Source organism: Petaurus breviceps, unplaced genomic scaffold (genome assembly GCF_028583685.1).
Source record: "Petaurus breviceps papuanus isolate PSGF00001 unplaced genomic scaffold, PetGlider_PUasm1.0 208, whole genome shotgun sequence".
NCBI classification, from domain to species: Eukaryota; Metazoa; Chordata; class Mammalia; order Diprotodontia; family Petauridae; genus Petaurus; species Petaurus breviceps.
The window spans coordinates 21541360-21557527 of NW_027185852.1; the positions used below are offsets into that span (position 1 = coordinate 21541360).

The window sequence follows — 16168 nt, forward strand, 5'->3', positions numbered from 1 at the left end:
TGGATGGATGGATGGATGGATGGATGGATGGATGGATGGATGGATGGGTGGGTGGGTGGATGGATGATGGACAGATAGGTGGGTGGATGGATGGGTGGATAGTTGGAGGATGGAGGGATGAGTAGATGAATGGATAAATGGAAGGGTGGGTGGGTGGGTAGATGGCTGGATAAATGGATGCATACACCATGAGTACTTGAGGCTGGTGATATGTGGTCTCAGTTCTGGTAACAGAGTTCTCAGTGGTTCATGGGAGATTTTCCATGGGGTGGCACACTGCTAGAACTCCTCTTGCTTTTACCCCCACTAACGATCATACCGTGTGCAGACCTTAGAGACAGGACAACATGGCAGCGTTGATGCCACTGGACCTGGAATCAGGAAGACCTGGGCCAGATCCCCTCCCCCCTCCAGACACTTAGTAGCTGTGTGACCCTGAGCCTTGCCCTCAGTTTCCTCATCTGTAAGAGGTGTTGCTGTTGCCTTGGGTGAGTAACTTCCAGTCCAGGCTCTGGCTGGGGTCACATCCAAATAATGAGGGGCTAACAAGTTCAGGAGGCAGCTTTTTAAATAAAGTGTCATGTGCCCCTCAAGGGGCCTGGGGCAGTTAGCTGGTGGGCTCTGGCTCCCACCTTCCTTTCTTGGCTGCACAGACAGCATTTCTTCAGCCTTCTTGTCCTGGGACCTGCTGAGCTTATTGAGGAAAAGAAACAAGCACTTATTAAACATCTACGGTGTGCCGGGCAGTGTGCTAAGCACTTTACAAACACAGCCCCAAAGCTGATGGGCCTGAGCCCCGGAAGATGCTTAAAGGCTCAGCGCCTTGCCCCCCCTCCCACTTAGGAGGGGCAGCCACCTCCCCAGCACTGGCAATGCCCTCTGCCACCCCAGGACTTAGCCAGCTCCTCTGAATAATGCAGATGCTGCTAGCTCCCAGTGCCTCTCCTGGGGTGAGGGCAGCCCTGGGCCTGAGACTCCCGGCCCTGACTTTCCCTGCTCTCAGGCCCCTCCTGGCCCCCGCCTTCCCTGTTTTAAGAAACCTGCCATCCTCCGCTCTGAGGTCTCCATCCCTCTTCCATGCTCCCTAGGCGGCTAGGTGTTACATTAGAGCAGCAGACCTGTGGTCAGGAGCCCTTGGCCCAGTCCCTCAATCCCTATTTGCCTCAGTCTCCTCATCTGTAGAATGGGGATAACAACAGGTACTCTCTCCCCTGCCATGAGGACCAGATGAGGTCATCCTCAGGCAGGCTGTTTGGCCCACATGGCCAGCTCCAGCCCCTCACAGCCTGTCTTGGGCTGTAAAAACAGGTGTAAGAGCCCCCGCACTATTACACAGGCTGGCTCCCAGAAAGGAGGGAGGGGAAGGACGCGGGTCAGAAAGGGCCTTAGAGCAGGGGCTGTGAACATGGGGAGCAGCCCAGGCTCCGCTGGAGGTCTCCACACCTTCTGTTCCCGCAGGGCCTGATGGGCTCAAGGTCAGGAGGGGACTTAGCACAATTAGGGTTTTGTTGGTTTAGCAGTGTTCTTCCTTTTAGCAAACGAGTCGTTCAGGGTTTATGGCTTCAAATGTGATTTTATTGTTTTGTTTTCATGGAGATGGTTATTAAGTTGGTAATAAAATTATTTTAAAAATAATAATTATACTGCATTTAAGTGGTGGTCTGCCAAGAGTCTCCAGAGGGGGAGGAATCTGGACAGCAGCCTGGGGGATGAGCCCCGGCCCGCGGCTGGAAGGCAGGGGTGCTCTGGGCACTGCCCTCCCCCTGCAGCCCGGGAGGCACTGAGGCACCCTTCTGCCAGCTTTCATCAGGCAGAGCCTGGTGTCCAGGACCTCAGGGAGCAAGGCCTGGTCACGGGGGTTCCCATCACTTCAGCCGATGAACCTTTCTACCCCGGAGGAAATTCTTGCAAAAAGGAGACTGTTTCACCAACACGAGGAAGGCGGGTGTCCAAGCTCTGACTAAGTACCTGTGAGGAAGGACAAAGGAGGCCCATCAGTCCGGGTTCCTTTCCCCAAACCCTCAGGTGAACAGCAAAGGGGGCCATTCCACAGGTAACGAATCCCGGCCGTGTCTCTGGCTGGGAGGGCCTTCCATGGCTGTCTTTTCATCTGCTCGACCCCTCCCTTCAAGATTGGTGCTATGACATGGGTGCCCCTCAGGTCTCCTCGGGCTGTGGGGGTGACCTGGGCCTGCACTGGCACCGAGAGCCTAACACCTCCCCATTATTCACTTGGCCCAGTTTCATTAAAACAAAGTTTTATTGGTATCATCAACCTCTATTTCCCTCATTCTCCAAGGGCCCTCCTAGGAAGACAAATTCAGGGGACCCACAGGCAGGGCTCCCAGCCTCTGCACAGAGGCACCCGTGGCCAGCCTTTGACCCGTGCCCCGTCCTCTGATCGCAGCCGGTGCAGACCACAGGGGAGGCTCCTTTTTGTCTCTATCCCCAACACCCAGAGCAGTGTTTGGCACACTGGGCTGATGGAGGGAAGCTCCGCACTGGGAGCTCCTCAGCTTCTGGGGCAGTATCTTTCATCCTGAACGTTGTCCCTGAGACCAAGTACAGCCACCCCCCTCCTGGAGGTCTCCTCCCTGCTCCCACCCATAGTTCCTCACAGCAGTTTCATCAGGTAGGGAGGGCAAATATTGCAAACAACCCTGCTGTGAGTCAGAGGGTATGGGTTCAAATCCTGACTACCTGGTGTCAGGGTTAGGGAGTAACCTGGGCAGCCTCAGTTTCTTCACCTGCAAAATGGAAGGACTGGCCCAGGCCATCTTCTGGGTTTTGCCTGGCACTAAATCCAACAATCCCCGTTTTCCAGATAAACAGAGACTCTCTGGTCAGCATAGCCAGGGCCCAAACCCAGACCCCGGCTGGCTCCCAAGCCTGGGCTCTTCCCTCTCCTCTGTGGGCCTCCTACTTCTGCCACTGAAGGGCAGGGGGCTGTACAGCCCTCAGCTCTGTCTAGGCCTAGCATCCCCAGCTCTTTCTCCTCTGTAGGGAAATGGGGTAGAGTGTGGGGCCTTGCCAACCTGAGAGCCCACTGGGCCTTTGAAAAAGCCCATTTTCCCCCTCAGCATGGCAGCACGACTGCTTGGCCTGCACGTGCTGGCTGGACTTCTTTTATCCCTGACACTGAGCTGGCCCACCCTGGCCTTAGCTACCGCAGCAAGAGGTGAGTTCCATGGCCCGAGGGCTCCTGTTCAGGACCAAATGGCTTCTGGGACGCCTGTCATCAATGAGATTCTGGAGGGGTTTTCATTTTGTCTCGGTGGTGGGGTTACAGAGGGGGAGGGGAGGGTCCTGGACCCTCGAGGGACAATGGGAAAGAGGTTCCTAGGCTCAATGCCCAAAGGGCCCGTGGACCCCCTCTGGTCCAACCTTGTGTTACAGACCTGAGGGGCATCACTCTAGAGCCCAAGGACACAAGTGTAAGCCCCCATTCTGCAGGTAAGAAAACTGAGACTCAGGGGCTTGCCCAGGATCACACAGCCAGTGAGGGGAGGTCTCTGGTTCCCGGAGGCCTTGAATGCCATCCCTCCCTCCAGAACACTGTGGGCACTCTGGCTACGTCTCCCCATTGGAACAGAAGCTGTTTGAAGACAGGCATGGCTTCTTTTCTGTCTTCATCTCCAGTACCTGGAACGGTGACATCCGTAAATGAATGAGTCCATCAAAGGGGGGAAGTGTCTGCCTGGCCTCAACCAGTCCATTAGCAGGACGGGGACAAGCCCTGGCCTTGCGCCTCTGATCACTGAGGCCACGATGGCAGCCTCCCCATCATGTGTCCAAGGGCCCCCTCAGTCAGGGCTGGAGGGACCTTCTAGGGAAGATGCCCCAGGGCTGGAAAAGCTCCCCTGGGCTCTCTGCCCTCAGCGCTCCAAGCTCCCACCCAGGGACAGGCACAGGTAGTGGGGGGGGGCATGGGGACTCGGGCAGAGGCTCACAGATCTGAAGCTGGAAGGGCCGCAGAGGCCTTCGGGGCCAGCCCCTCGTCGTACAGAGGGCAGTGCAGTGGGCACTCTCAGGTCGAGGCCCAGACAAAGGAGGATTAAAGTGACAAGGACGGTGTCAGAGAAATGTCTGGTCAAAGACGGGCCTGGGCTGAGGGTGTCTGGAGAGTGAGAGAGGACGGGGCGGCCAGGACACTTCCCCGGTGTCCGGCAGGCTCCATGGGGCTGGGAGGGCATGGCCAAAGCTCCTGGCAGGCCGGCTTCCCCTTGGGCCACTTAATAAAGGCTTCCTGACTGACAGGATGCTCAGGCCCCACTGGGCTATGAAATCAGGGCTCTGCTGGAGAAACGCTCTGGAGGTGTGAGGCCGGGCGCACTCTCTCCTCCCTGATGACCACGGTCGTTTCTGGGAGAAGCACAACCTCCCCTGCCACCCGGGCCCAGCTCTCCCCTCCTTTCTGGCAGGGCCAGGGGCTATCTGGCACCTGTGGCTCCCACTGCCCCAGCCCCAGCCCAGGGTCTCCTAGTAGGACCTTCCCAGCTGCGGGCACTCACCTGGGATGCTGCAGGGCCTCCAGCAGGGTGCTCTCCGGGCTCACCTGGCACACCTCCCCCCGGTCTTCATCTTCAAAGTAGAGCTGGGGGAAGGGTGGGGAGAAGGCAGAATGTAACCTCCAGGTACAGGACGTCTACACCTCAGACCAAGTGCTTACTGGGTGCCAGGCGCTGCACCACGGTGTGGGGAAACTGGGTGGAAACGGGCCCAGCCTGCCAGGAGCTGCCCTCTGACCAGGCGGCCTCAGGCACTCCAGACTCCGGCAGAGCCCACAGGTCTGCAAGAGGACCTCACGCCCGGTACAGGCAAACCTCTCACCTCCAGAAGATGTGGCTGATATTTCCGTTCCAGGTCCCACGGAGGCGGCTCCTCAAACATAACCATTAAGTGGTCAATGAACCTGTAACCCCAAGAGCTTTGGGTCAGCCTCAATCACTGACCCTATTCTCATGGAGGAGGGGGGAGGGGACTGTCATGGGGCAGGGGTGAGGGGGGCCCTCATGCAGGAGGTTGAGGAAGGCTTTCCTGGGGTGGGGTGGGGGGCTCTCATGGGGCAGGGGTGAGGGAGGCCCCCATGGGGGAGAGGGGATCTCCTGAGGGAAGGGGGGGGGGGCTCTCATGGGGCAGGGGGGCCTTCACAGGGGAGGGGAAGGGGGCCTGAGTGGAACAGAGAACTTTGGATGCCGAGGCTCCAGGCCTCCACAGTGCCTCGAAGGACAGAGAAGGCAGACCACATTCAGAAGTGGGAGCCCCGACTTTTCCAGGAGGGGACTGCTGGAGGAGCAGAAGTCACCTGGAGTCCTCATGAAAAGCTGAGATAAAGTCTGTCTGGCCGTATTCGGGGTACAGGAGCAGTGTGGGCCAGCTGAGCCGGCCGCCATCATCCAGTGACACCCTGGCGCCCACGGCATTCTCAGAGCCCAGGCCCCCGTGGGGAGTCGTTGGTTCCTCATCATCCTCCTCATCGGGGCCTGGGGATGCCAACTGGATATTTCTTGCCTAGTTTTCAAACAAAACCCTAAAAGTCACCTTCCTGTCCCCACGCCCGGCCATGCCCCCGCCTCTTAGGATGTCTGGTTAGATGTGCCCTCTCTGACTGCCAGCTGTGGGGCTTTCCCCCCAGACCACCTTGTGCTGGTGTGGGGAGCCTGGACAGAATCATCCTATGCTGACAGTGCATGTGACACCACCAAGGTCTGCAGAGCACATCAGAACCATCCTCTCATCTGATCTTCCCAACAACCCTGGGAAGCAGATGCTACTATCATTACTGCCATCCCCATTTTACAGAGGAGGAAACTGAGGCCGTCAGGGTGCAGTGACTTGCCCAGGGTCACCAAGAGGCTGGATTTGAACTTGAGTCTTCCTGACTCCAGGCCCAGCGCTCTGTGCAATGCGGTGCCCCCTTGCAGCTCCAACGCTAGCTTTGCCAAGAACCAAAACCCACCAGGAACTGCTAGTTCTGTGTTGTTTCCAGAATTCTTGCAGGTCTGTGATTTCATTAGCTCAGGAGCTCCCAGTGAAGACATGGCCTGGCCCAGTGTAGACCAGCTTCTCATCTGTAACTGCCTGGTCTTAGCTAGTGCCCTGGACTCTTCCCCCCATCAGGAAGCTAAGGTAGGTCAGAGGCAAGGGCTGAACTTGCAGCCTCCAGACTTCAGCTCCTGTCCTTATGTTGGGAGCTGCTCACTTTGACTCCTCTTTCATCTTCTAGAGCCCCCGGGGCAATCAGCCAAGCCTGGGGTCTCCTTTTCAGAAGGCTTTTAAAGCCAAGGAATGAAATGCCTAGGGCTACAAAGTGGAAAGGCCTCCAACCACAAGCTCATGGCCCTCAGGTTCTGACCTCTTGCTGGGAAGCCAGGGCTCACCCCCTCTTGGCTCCACTATCCCCATCCCTGCAGGAGGTGATACAGGAGCCTGTCCCTCCCTGAAGCATAGATAGAAGGAGCCCATTCACTGGACAGAGACCTCAGGGCTCTTCTGCAAGCCTGAGGGGTCAGTGCGTCCAGGAGCTGAAGGCTCAAGCACCCACCTGGACAGCGCAGAGCAATGCCCCCTTCTGGGCCTCATCCTTCCTCTCCTTCATCTTTGCCTTCCTGACATCGCGCTCCTCAGTCCGCTGAAAGATAAACCACACACGGGTCAGTCCCTGGCTCCCCCACGTCTCTCAGGAGGACCCAACCCTCTTCAGAGCCCTAGGAACAATCAGCTGCTGAAAGGGGGGCAGACGCCTCGGTAAGAAGCTCTGCTTCTGGGGGCAGGAGAGGGCCGACAACCCCACGGTATCATCCATATCCTCCACCGGCCCTGGCAGTCTGTAGCACACTCCCACAATCTCATGGTTCCTGCTTCCCTTTCAATGCTCCCTGATCCATCGTATGAGGATTTCCAAAGGTGTCTCTTCAATGAGATGCTATTTGTAAAAAGCACCTAGCCCGTGCCTGGCACATAGTAGGTGCTATATGCAAATGCTCATTCCCTCCCCTGTGACCCCCATCTCATCTAACAGAAGTGTTTCTTTGAACAAAGTATGTCTTGTTCCAGAGAAAGGAGGTAAACTGGGTCTTTCTCCCCTGCTTTGCTCCTCCCAGGCCACGCTGCAGCAGGGATGTTTGTTCCAAGGGCTTTTCCTTTTCTGTCCAACATTACCGCTTTTGTGAATGCTTTCTTAAGGATTCACAAACCTCGCAGACTCACAGATGTAGAGCTGAAGTAACAACCGTAACGGCAAAGGGCTTTAGAGATCCTCACAAGCTGGGAGGCCCACGCTGCTGTTACGAGTTTGGTTAATAAGAACAGCAATAAATAAATGACATTCACGTGCCCACACTCTGCGCCAGGCACTGGGCTAAGGGCTTTACACTGTTACGTCACTTGAGCCTCACAGGGCTCTGAGAGGTCACTGCTATTCTTATACCCATTTTACAGGTGAGTAAACTGAGCATTTTATAAATGCACTTTCTATAAAGTACAAACAAGGTACAGACGAGAGCAGAGATAAGTAGAGATGATTAATAGAAGGATGGGACCGAGGGGGAATTCGACCGCCCTTTAATGTTTCAGACCTGAGATCCTGGGACCAGTTTTTATTGCATGTCTTTTCTTTCTTGGCGGATCAGTGCCATCTCTGCTGGTCCACTAAGGCTGCCCGGGACGCTGTCAGGTGGCAGGCCTGCCCTAGGTGCCAGAGGCCAGGACACACACTCAGGCTGCTCCCTGTCTGGGGCCAGGGGCAGGCCCCACTATCCACAGGGCTACCAACCTTCAGCTTGTCGGCCTTGGCTCTCATCTCCAGAAGCTTCTTTTCCTTGGAGTCCAGCCTCAGGCCCTCATCACACCAGCTCACCGCCTCTGAGAAGTTTCTGAGTTCTAGATGACAGATGGCGCCTGTGGAGATCCAGGAGCTTTAGAACCAGTGACCGCAGGACTCAGAAAAAGCTTGTCCCTTTGGAACAAGAACCCACAAACAAGGAGGAAAGAACCCTGGACAGGGCCCTGAGGATGGACGGCTGGACTGTGGTGTCCATGCTAGGGGGACAAACCAGGCTAGCTCTCCCTTCTACCATTCCTCATGACCTTCTAACTTATGTCACCCCAAAACTGTGATTCCTACTTCTGCATCCCTACCATTTCAGATGCCTCTGACCCAGTTCTGACGTTCATCATTAATCAAATATGCCTGCCTCAGTTTCCTCATTTGTAAGATTATCCCTAATTCAGAGGGTTGGATGTGTCTATGTTTGCTTCAGACACCACAAAGCTCTGGGTAAATGTCGGTTATTGTCATTAGCTACTGTAAAAAAGAAAAAGGAAACAGCTCAGCCAAACTGACCACCAAGCACCATCTGCTAGCACACAACGCCGTGTCTGATGCATGGAAGGTGCAAGGAAATGTCAGTGTGTCAGGCAGCAAAGAGGAGGCTCCGGCAGCCCAGGGCTCTGGCACCGTCCCTGGGATGCCCAGGCCCTCGCCCCAAGGTCCTGGGGCACCCCTCCTGGGAGGGATGCATGGGGAGGGCAGGACAGTCCAGCTTTCTGCATCAGTGTCCCCAGGCCTGGCACAAGGCTGAGCCCCCAGGAAGCTTTTAACAAATGTGCTCTTAATCATTTGGGTATCATTCATTCACCCGTCTGTCTCAGAGCTTAATGAATGTCTGCTGACTCTAACTGTGTTTGCTGAAGGCAGGAAGGGATCAGGGAGACACCTGGACAGAGCAGGGACACACTGGCCTAAAATCCTACCTGGGACACTCACAAGCTGCTTAGCAAAGGCCAGGTCACTGAACCCCCTGGACCTCAGCTTTCTCATCTGTAAAATGGGACAGCAACCCCACAGGGGCTATTGAGAAGCTGGAGAAGGCCAGCCGTTCTGATGATTATGACTTTTCCAAGATTTGTCTCTGCCCAGGGAACTGAGGCCTAGAGGCCTCCCACCAACAGCACTGTGGCTTTCCTGGCCCCTGCTTTCTAGCATCAGCTGCTGATGACTGTCCTGCCTTAAAACCACCAGAAACCTGTGGTTTTGCTCTGCTGGGACCTCTCCAGGGTCTCCTACCCTCATACCTCCCTAATCCTTGTTTGTTCAGGAAGCAGAGAACAGAGAGAGAGCCTGGGGAGTCCCCCCAGCACGTGAAGCCAACCCCAGGGGGCAGTGGAGAAATTAACAGCTGAGGAATAAATTAAAACTTTCAAAGAACCTTTAAGCTTCTCAAAGAAAAGGTGCAATTTTAGTATAAAAAATGATGAAGAACATCTCGGGCTGACAAAGAGGGGGAGGCCACAGGAACCTGGGAAGGCTCCATCTAGCACCAAAGGTGGGATCCCTTGTCTTTTAATTAGCACAAGTGGCAGATCTGAAAACTCTTGCCTTTTGATCGGTTTACACGAAGTTGGGGCATCCGTAATTACCTTAAAAAATGAGTTTTCCGTTTCAGCATAAAACCCTAAGACAAGAAGGGTCAGTTTGCACTTTAGGGAATCTTTGAGAGGAATGTTTTGCTGTTTACAGCCCCACAGATTTAGAGCTGGCAGGAATCTCAGAGGCTGAGAAGCCCAATCCCTGTCCATTTTACAGGAGAGGAAACTGAGGCTCAGAGGGGTTAAGCCTGAGGCCGCAAGTGATGGAGCCAGATTTGAACTCGGGTCCTCTCAACTGTCTCAGCCTTCTTTCTGCTGCACCCAGAGGACCTTCCTAGCAGAAGGGATTCAGAGCTGGGAGAGCCCCAGAGATCAGGGAAATTTAGAGAAGGAGACCTGTGCCTGGAATCAGGAAGCCCCAGGTTCAAATCCTGCCTCAGACACTGATGAGTGAGGTCACCCTGGGCAAATCATTTCATCCCTGCCTCAGTTTCCTCATCTGTCCTTTTCAGGGTTACCATGATCTTGTTTTGCTAGCCTCTGAACACTGCTGGGGCTGAGGGGTAAGTACTGGCCCATGGCCAGTGGGCCAAATGCTTCAGAGGCAGGAAATGAACCCACATCTGGCTGGCTCTGGAAAAGCTCCCTGGAATCTGTGACGTCTCCTGTGCGCCGCCTGCCAGCCTGCCCCCCTCTTTCCCCCTCTTCTCCCCCCTCATCTTTTTCTGTTTCTCTCCTTCCCTGCTTTCTCTGTCTCCCTTCCTCCTCCTCTGTTTCTGTCATTCTCCCTCCCTCCCTTTCTCTCACCTGAGCTCTCACCAGTCCCTGCCCTGGGCAGGCTGTGCCCCACAAAAGGCCTGAGCAGACGGGACTCGGGGGTCCCTGTGCCCCAGGAGCCTCCCTCCCTCTCGCCATGGGCATGATGCCACCTCAGGATTCTAAGCCTTTCTGGTCTGGCCCTCCAGAGCTCCCAATGCAGATGCCTACAGGACACCTAAGAGAGCACAGCAGGCAGAGCCCGAGGACCGGGTCCTGATGCCACCTCTGATTCTTAGTGCCATTGTGACCTTGGGTAAGTCACTTCTGAGCTTCAGTTCCCTCCCCTATAAAACGAAGGGGTTGGACTGGAGGGCCCCGAGCCCCCTTCCAGCTCCAGGTCCAGGAGTCTCTCAATTCCTATTAACCCTACAAAGCCAAAGACCCCCTTCAATGCCCAGCTCCCCGACAGCTGAAGGGCTCTGCGTGCGTACACATGCACACATATGTGTGCATGGCGGGGGCTCCTTCCGCTACACAGGGGAGGCTCACCTCGCACGATGGCCTTCATATGGCTGGGTCTCAGCTTCCTAGCTGCTGTGGCGTCATTCAGAGCCGAGCGCAGGTTGCCTGACAAACAAGAGGAGAGGCTGCCTGTCATCACAAATTCATTGTGCAGCAGATCAAGCCAGGACAGGACCCAGGCCCCAGAAGATGGACAAAGCAGCTGCTCTCCTGGGATGGAGGAGCACAAACAGCCGTAACGACGCCTCACCCGGCCCTCACAGTGACCCTGGCAGGGAGGTTACAGATGGGGAAACTGAGGCACCAGGCAGCATGGACCTTGCCCAGACCGTCGTGTCTGAGGGGCAGCCGCAGGTCTGTGGAGCCCCACCAGGGCCTATCCTGTCACCTCGGGCAAACCGCCTCCCTGGTATCAGTTTCCCCATTTATATAACCAGACGGTGCTTCCGGCCTTAGCCAAGGATCCCCAGAGTCCCATGTAACGTACAAGGGACTGATCAGCAATGCCCAGTGTAGAATGCCCAGGCGAGGGCTGGAGGCCCCTGGGGGGTCGCAGAGGCTCTGAGGAGGCGCCACCCCCCATTCCCCGGTGGTGCATCCCCAGCACACAGTAGTTGCACACAGAGGGGCCACGGTGGCCACAGACAGGAAGGTCTGACCACATGCAGCTCACCCAGGTGATACTGTGCCGCTGCACGGTTGGTCAGAAGCACGGCATTGAGAGCGGGGTCTGAGCACTGCTTCCTGAGGCCCTCCGTGTACGAAGCCACCGCTTTCTTATAGTCTCTGTCCTTGAAGTAAGCATTGCCCTCGTCCTTGTAGGTCTTGGCCTGCTCTGTGAAAGGAGGACAGAGGTCTGTAGCCATCATCGCTCCTGGAAGGCTTTCCTGGGACCCTGCAGTGCCTGGGGCTCTCAAAGGGCTTGGCACCAGCCTTGAAAGTCTTCCTCAGAATCCATTTACTAAGCACCTACTCTGTGCCAAAGACAGAAACAACAGTGGTCCCTATTCTTAAACAGATTTCAGACAATCAATCAAGCCACAAACACTAAGTAAGTTCCTACTGTATGCCAGCCATGGTGCTTGGCTGAGGATATAAAAACAGACACAGATGGTCCCAGTTCTAAAACAGCTCCCATTCTTCTAGGGGAAGAAGAGGCTATAACATCAATCAATCAATCAACCAATCAGCAAGCATCAGTTAAGACACTCCCAGCCCCTCTCTTCACCCACACCCGGTGTACCCTGATCCTTGTGATTCCTCACTTCTGAGCAGCCCTTTCTGGCTACATTATAGAACCACACATTCTGAGCGGGAAGGGACCTTCCTCGACTGGACAGCTCAGGAAACTGAGGCATGGAGAGACAGACTGGAGAGAGCTGAGGCCAGAGCCCAGCCATCGCCCCACAACAGCCTAGGGACGCAGCTGGCATCGATCCTATCGTTCAGGGATCTAACGGATCAGAAAAGCAGGCCCGCGTCACACAGCACAAAAGCGGTGACCGCCCAGGGGCCCCGCCATCCCTGCCAGTCACCACATTTCCTGCACCTTCAGGAGGTCTCTCATCATCAAAAATAAGGGACTGCAGACAAGCCAACTCAGGATTCTCCTGGGGATCGATTTCTGACGGGGCTTTCTTCATGAACATCGGGATCTTATCCAATTCCTGGAAGAAACACACCAAAGTCAGTTTCAAAATGCAAAGTCCTCATCTCAGAGCTTTGTTTCAGCCTAAGATCTTCCAGGGGGACATAAGGTCACAGATAAAAAGAATAAGTTCAAAAAAAGAGGGGCAACGCCAGTGAGGGCTCCCGTCAGACTTTTATTCTTTGGACAGATGTCCTGGGACCCTCCTTGCTTTGGGAGGCTGTGAGAAGTGTAAACAGAACTTTTCTCCATTCCTATGGAAGCCCAGCCAGTTCCAAAGATGACCATAAAAACTTCTGTATGAATTTGACTTTTAAAATTAGAAATCTACAGATCATCTATCCAGGCCCCAAAGCAAGAGGCCAAGACTCAACATTTCCCACACCCAGGGGTTTGCTGCATGACTCCTGGGCCAACTGTTACGTTTTCAGTGTGACCATTCATACCCGTAAATTAAGCAATCACTACAAATAAGGGCTTCATTTACCGTTTTGGTAATTTTCTAGACTTAAGAAAAGAATAGAGAAAATCTTAACAACGCAGATTAAACTTTAAAATGTCTCTGGTCATACTCCCTTTTTGTTAAACATTTATCAATAAATACCCTATGGTGCTGCTGTGAGAGCTGAAACCCTACAGCTTTCAGAGAGAGAGCCTGGTGGGGGCTCGGAGGCCATCTCAGCCACAAGCCTCCTTTCTACAATGTGCCCAGTGAGGCTCTCACCTTTGTCCAGCTGGGAGGGGCATGAGCTGGGTCTGACTGTTAGGGAGCACTGCCTGAGGACATAGGCTTGGGTCGGGGGGATGGGGGGCATCCCTTTGTGCACGGGAGAGATCACCTCCAGCGAGAGCCAGCGTGCTTCTCATGGGCAAGGAAAAATAACAGCAAATGATACTACGGCCAGGCACAGAGCCTCTCTTAACAACCCTATGAAGCAGGTGCTGGGATTAGCTCCATTTGACAGCTGGGGAAACTGGGGCAGGTCGAGGTGAATGACCGGCCCAGCTAGGAAGTGTCTGAGGCTGGATTTGAACTCGTGTCCTCCTGACTCCAGACCCAGCTGCCTTAGAGGGGAGAAGAGTGAGTCAATTTCAGTAAGTATTTGCTAAGCGCCTGCTGTGTGCAGGGCACTTTGTTCGCATTAGGAGAAAGTGAGATCTAGGCACCCTGGACCTGGGAGTCCGCAGTCCGAGGTTCGAATCTTGCTTCTGCCTCAGTTTCCTCCTCTGTAAAAAGGGGGCAGTAACCGCCCTCCTCCTTCCCCGGGTAGGGGTGCGCGATTCGCCAACGTCCTGTGCAGGGGACTCGCGGCCGTGGGGCTTCAGCGCCGATGCCCTCCCTCGACCGGCCCCAACCCACTGGACGGAAGGTTAAACTGAGGCCAGGTCCCCCGCGGCCGCACCTGCTCCCACGTGTCCTCGTGCAGGCGGCCCCGGTACTGCTGGCAGCGGAACTTGTCCAGGAAGGCGTCCATGGCGTCCTCCTCCTGCTCCTGATCTCCGCCCCGGGCTGGGGTCGCTGGCTGCGCCTCCATGGCCGCTCCTGCTCCGAGGCCCACGCTTGCCTGTCTGCCACCCTGCCGGCCCGACTTCCGCCCTCACTTGGCTGGTCCGTTTCGGCTTCCGTCCCCACTTCCGGCGACGGGGGCCCCGTGGGCCCCGCCCTCTAGTTCCGCCCACAAGAGAGCCTGCCGGGGCTGAGGCCAGTGATGCAGAGGGGTGGAGCAAGAAGGGCCACGCGCGGGCCAAGATGGGCATTGTAGACTTAGGGACTGGAAAGTGCAGAGAGCCCTGGCTTGGACCTGGGGACAGGTCCCACCCGCAACACTTCTTAGCCCTGTGACCTTGGGCCAGTCACTTCATTTCCCTGGGCCTCGGTTTCCCCTTTTGTAAAATGAGGATTAGATGTCTAAGGCCCTTTTCAGAACTCGAATTCTGTGAACTCCCGAAGCCGGCTAGTCTCATCTTACAGAAGGGTAAACTGAGGCACTGAGTACTCAAGTTCCGTTTTGGGCACGTTCACCACCAATGCACTCCAAGATTGTCCCCTTTTCCCACATGCACCGATTTACTTCGAAGCGTGATGCTTTCCTGATGCACCCCCCACCTAAGCTGCTAGTGACCCCTCCTCCCCAAATTGCTTCCTGCTTACTTCGTGTCGTTTGAGTTTCTCCTTCTGTGTGTGCATACTTGGTCCCCCAGTAGAACGTGAGCTGTGAGTCTAGGCACCGGGTCCCCCAGACTGGAAGCATCCTCCCTCCTTTGGCAAGAATACGCGGACACTAAGTAACCAATCTAGCATTTATAGTGCCGGGAGGCAGGCTGGGCAGCTGCCGGGTGCTACTTTAAAGTTTTCTTCCAGGCCTTCAGCGAGTCCAAGAGCCAGGACCTTCGGTAATGGCTCAGGGGGAGGTTCTCTTTGCTGGAGTTCCATCGGTGGTTGGTGGCCGGGTCACAGACCCAAGCGTCGCCACGGGGAAGGGGCCACGAGTTCCGCCAGCAACTGGCTAAAATGTGATCCTGGGCTTGGGCTGCGAAGATGCACACCGATGCTTCTGGGTCATGCCTTAGGGCCTCTAGGGCTGTGGGGATGGGGAAGATGGGAGCCAAGGGGGAGAGGAAGAGAGAGCAAAGCAGGGGGTTACCCAGGTCAGCCACACAGAGAGTGGCCCGCAGAGAGTTTCTGCGGATTGATTCCCTCCCCCCACTTTCTGCCTCCCAAGTCCGAGGCGGCCACCTGTTAATTTCACGGTCTCTCCCTGGCCTGGCCTTTAAAGCCTCGACCTCCCTGACGCAGGTTCCTTCTTGTCTCATTCCACTCCCCTGAACGCATTTTACATTCCATTCATTATTAATGCCTTTCGAATGCTCATATATTTACTTATCAGTATATGTGTCACACTTCACTAAAAGGAGTAAGAGGGTATAATGTGTGCCCACCCTGAGGCAGACATGGAGCTCACAGGGCTTTTCAGTTGGATGGGATCTCAGATGCCATCTAGGCCTACCCAGATTTAAAAAGACTCCCCACCAGCGTGTGTGCAAGCAGCCACAAGCTTCTTTTGCAGACCTCTGGTGAGGTCACCCGCCTTCCTGAGGCACCCGTGCCACTGCTGGACAGTTCTCCTTGTTAGGAAGCTTCTTCCTAACACGACCTAAATCTGCCTCTCTAGGACATGGCCCCATTGCTCAGGGGACGTGAGCAAACAGCCCCAATCCAAGGCCTCTCCCACAAGAGCACCATTCAGTTCTTGAAAACAGATCATGTCCTCCATGTCTCTAGCCTAAATATCCTTAGTTCTTTCAACCTTGGATAAGGATGAGAGAGACTGAAGAGGGAGGAAAGGAAACCCTCAGGAGAAAAGTGATGGTCATTAAGAGGGAAGAGGAGGTCTCTGGAGGCTTTGCTTTCATCTTAGCAGGCAGATGGCAATTCTGGAAACACCTCCACTTTGCCAAAGAGGCTGGTAGACCAGATGGCCATGCTATCGAGCCAGAAGAGGTGGTAGCAAAAGTTGTGGAGAAAGAAAGTAGGAGAAGGGAAGAGAGGAGACAGAGAGAGAGAGCATGAGAGGAGTGAGAATGAGAGAGAAGAAAAAGAGAATAAGAGATAAAGGAGAAAGAAAATGAAAGAGAGAATGAGAGAGAATGAAAAAGAGAAAAAAAGAGAGAAATAGAGGAGACAGAGAGACAGAGAGAAGAGAGACAGAGAGGAGAGACAGAGGGGGGGAGAGACAGAGAGAGAGAATAAGAGATAAAGGAGAAAGAAAATGAAAGAGAAGAGAATGAGAGAGAAAAAAGAGACAGAGAAATAGAGGAGACAGAGACAGAGAGAAAGAAGAGAGAGAGACATAGAGAAGAGAGACAGAG

General features: G+C 54.9%; 3 protein-coding genes across 4 annotated transcripts in view; 1 reads left to right on the forward strand and 2 right to left on the reverse strand.

Moving 5' to 3' along the window:
• LOC138165319 (transmembrane protein 205-like) overlaps nucleotides 1–1638 on the forward strand; it is a 9492-nt gene extending 7854 nt beyond the window's left edge. The window contains exon 4 of the mRNA XM_069093506.1: nucleotides 1–1638. This exon is cut by the window's left edge and continues 911 nt beyond it. The gene's annotated coding sequence lies outside the window, so the exon portion shown is untranslated.
• LOC138165318 (tetratricopeptide repeat protein 4-like) lies at nucleotides 1554–13924 on the reverse strand. Of its 2 annotated transcripts, XM_069093504.1 has the most exons (10): nucleotides 13702–13924; nucleotides 12200–12317; nucleotides 11324–11485; nucleotides 10678–10755; nucleotides 7775–7899; nucleotides 6545–6631; nucleotides 5306–5511; nucleotides 4831–4912; nucleotides 4512–4594; nucleotides 1554–1968 (listed from the first exon to the last, which is right to left on the reverse strand). In XM_069093504.1, exons 1-10 carry the CDS (start codon nucleotides 13831–13833, stop codon nucleotides 1866–1868), a joined length of 1176 nt encoding a protein of 391 aa, XP_068949605.1. In that variant the 5' UTR covers nucleotides 13834–13924; the 3' UTR covers nucleotides 1554–1865. The 2 variants fall into 2 exon arrangements, with proteins under 2 accessions (XP_068949605.1, XP_068949606.1); XM_069093505.1 differs by lacking the exon at nucleotides 4512–4594 and having other exon boundaries at nucleotides 1554–1672.
• Nucleotides 13925–14638: 714 nt separating this feature from the next.
• The window catches only part of LOC138165182 (maestro heat-like repeat-containing protein family member 7), a 59537-nt gene continuing 58007 nt past the window's right edge, over nucleotides 14639–16168 (reverse strand). The window contains 1 exon segment of the mRNA XM_069093311.1: nucleotides 14639–14880. Within this exon segment, the coding sequence (XP_068949412.1) occupies nucleotides 14639–14880 (242 nt within the window).

Bases quoted from the DNA above. Each gene is read 5' to 3' on its own strand.
- LOC138165318 (XM_069093504.1), bottom strand. From the start codon at position 13,833: ATGGAGGCGCAGCCAGCGACCCCAGCCCGGGGCGGAGATCAGGAGCAG. The intron at 12,318-13,701 runs GTGCGGCCGCGG...TGTTTCTTCCAG, and splicing joins ACGAGGACACGTGGGAGCAG to GAATTGGATAAGATCCCGAT. The intron at 4,595-4,830 runs GTGAGAGGTTTG...CCCTTCCCCCAG, and splicing joins ATCAGCCACATCTTCTGGAG to CTCTACTTTGAAGATGAAGA.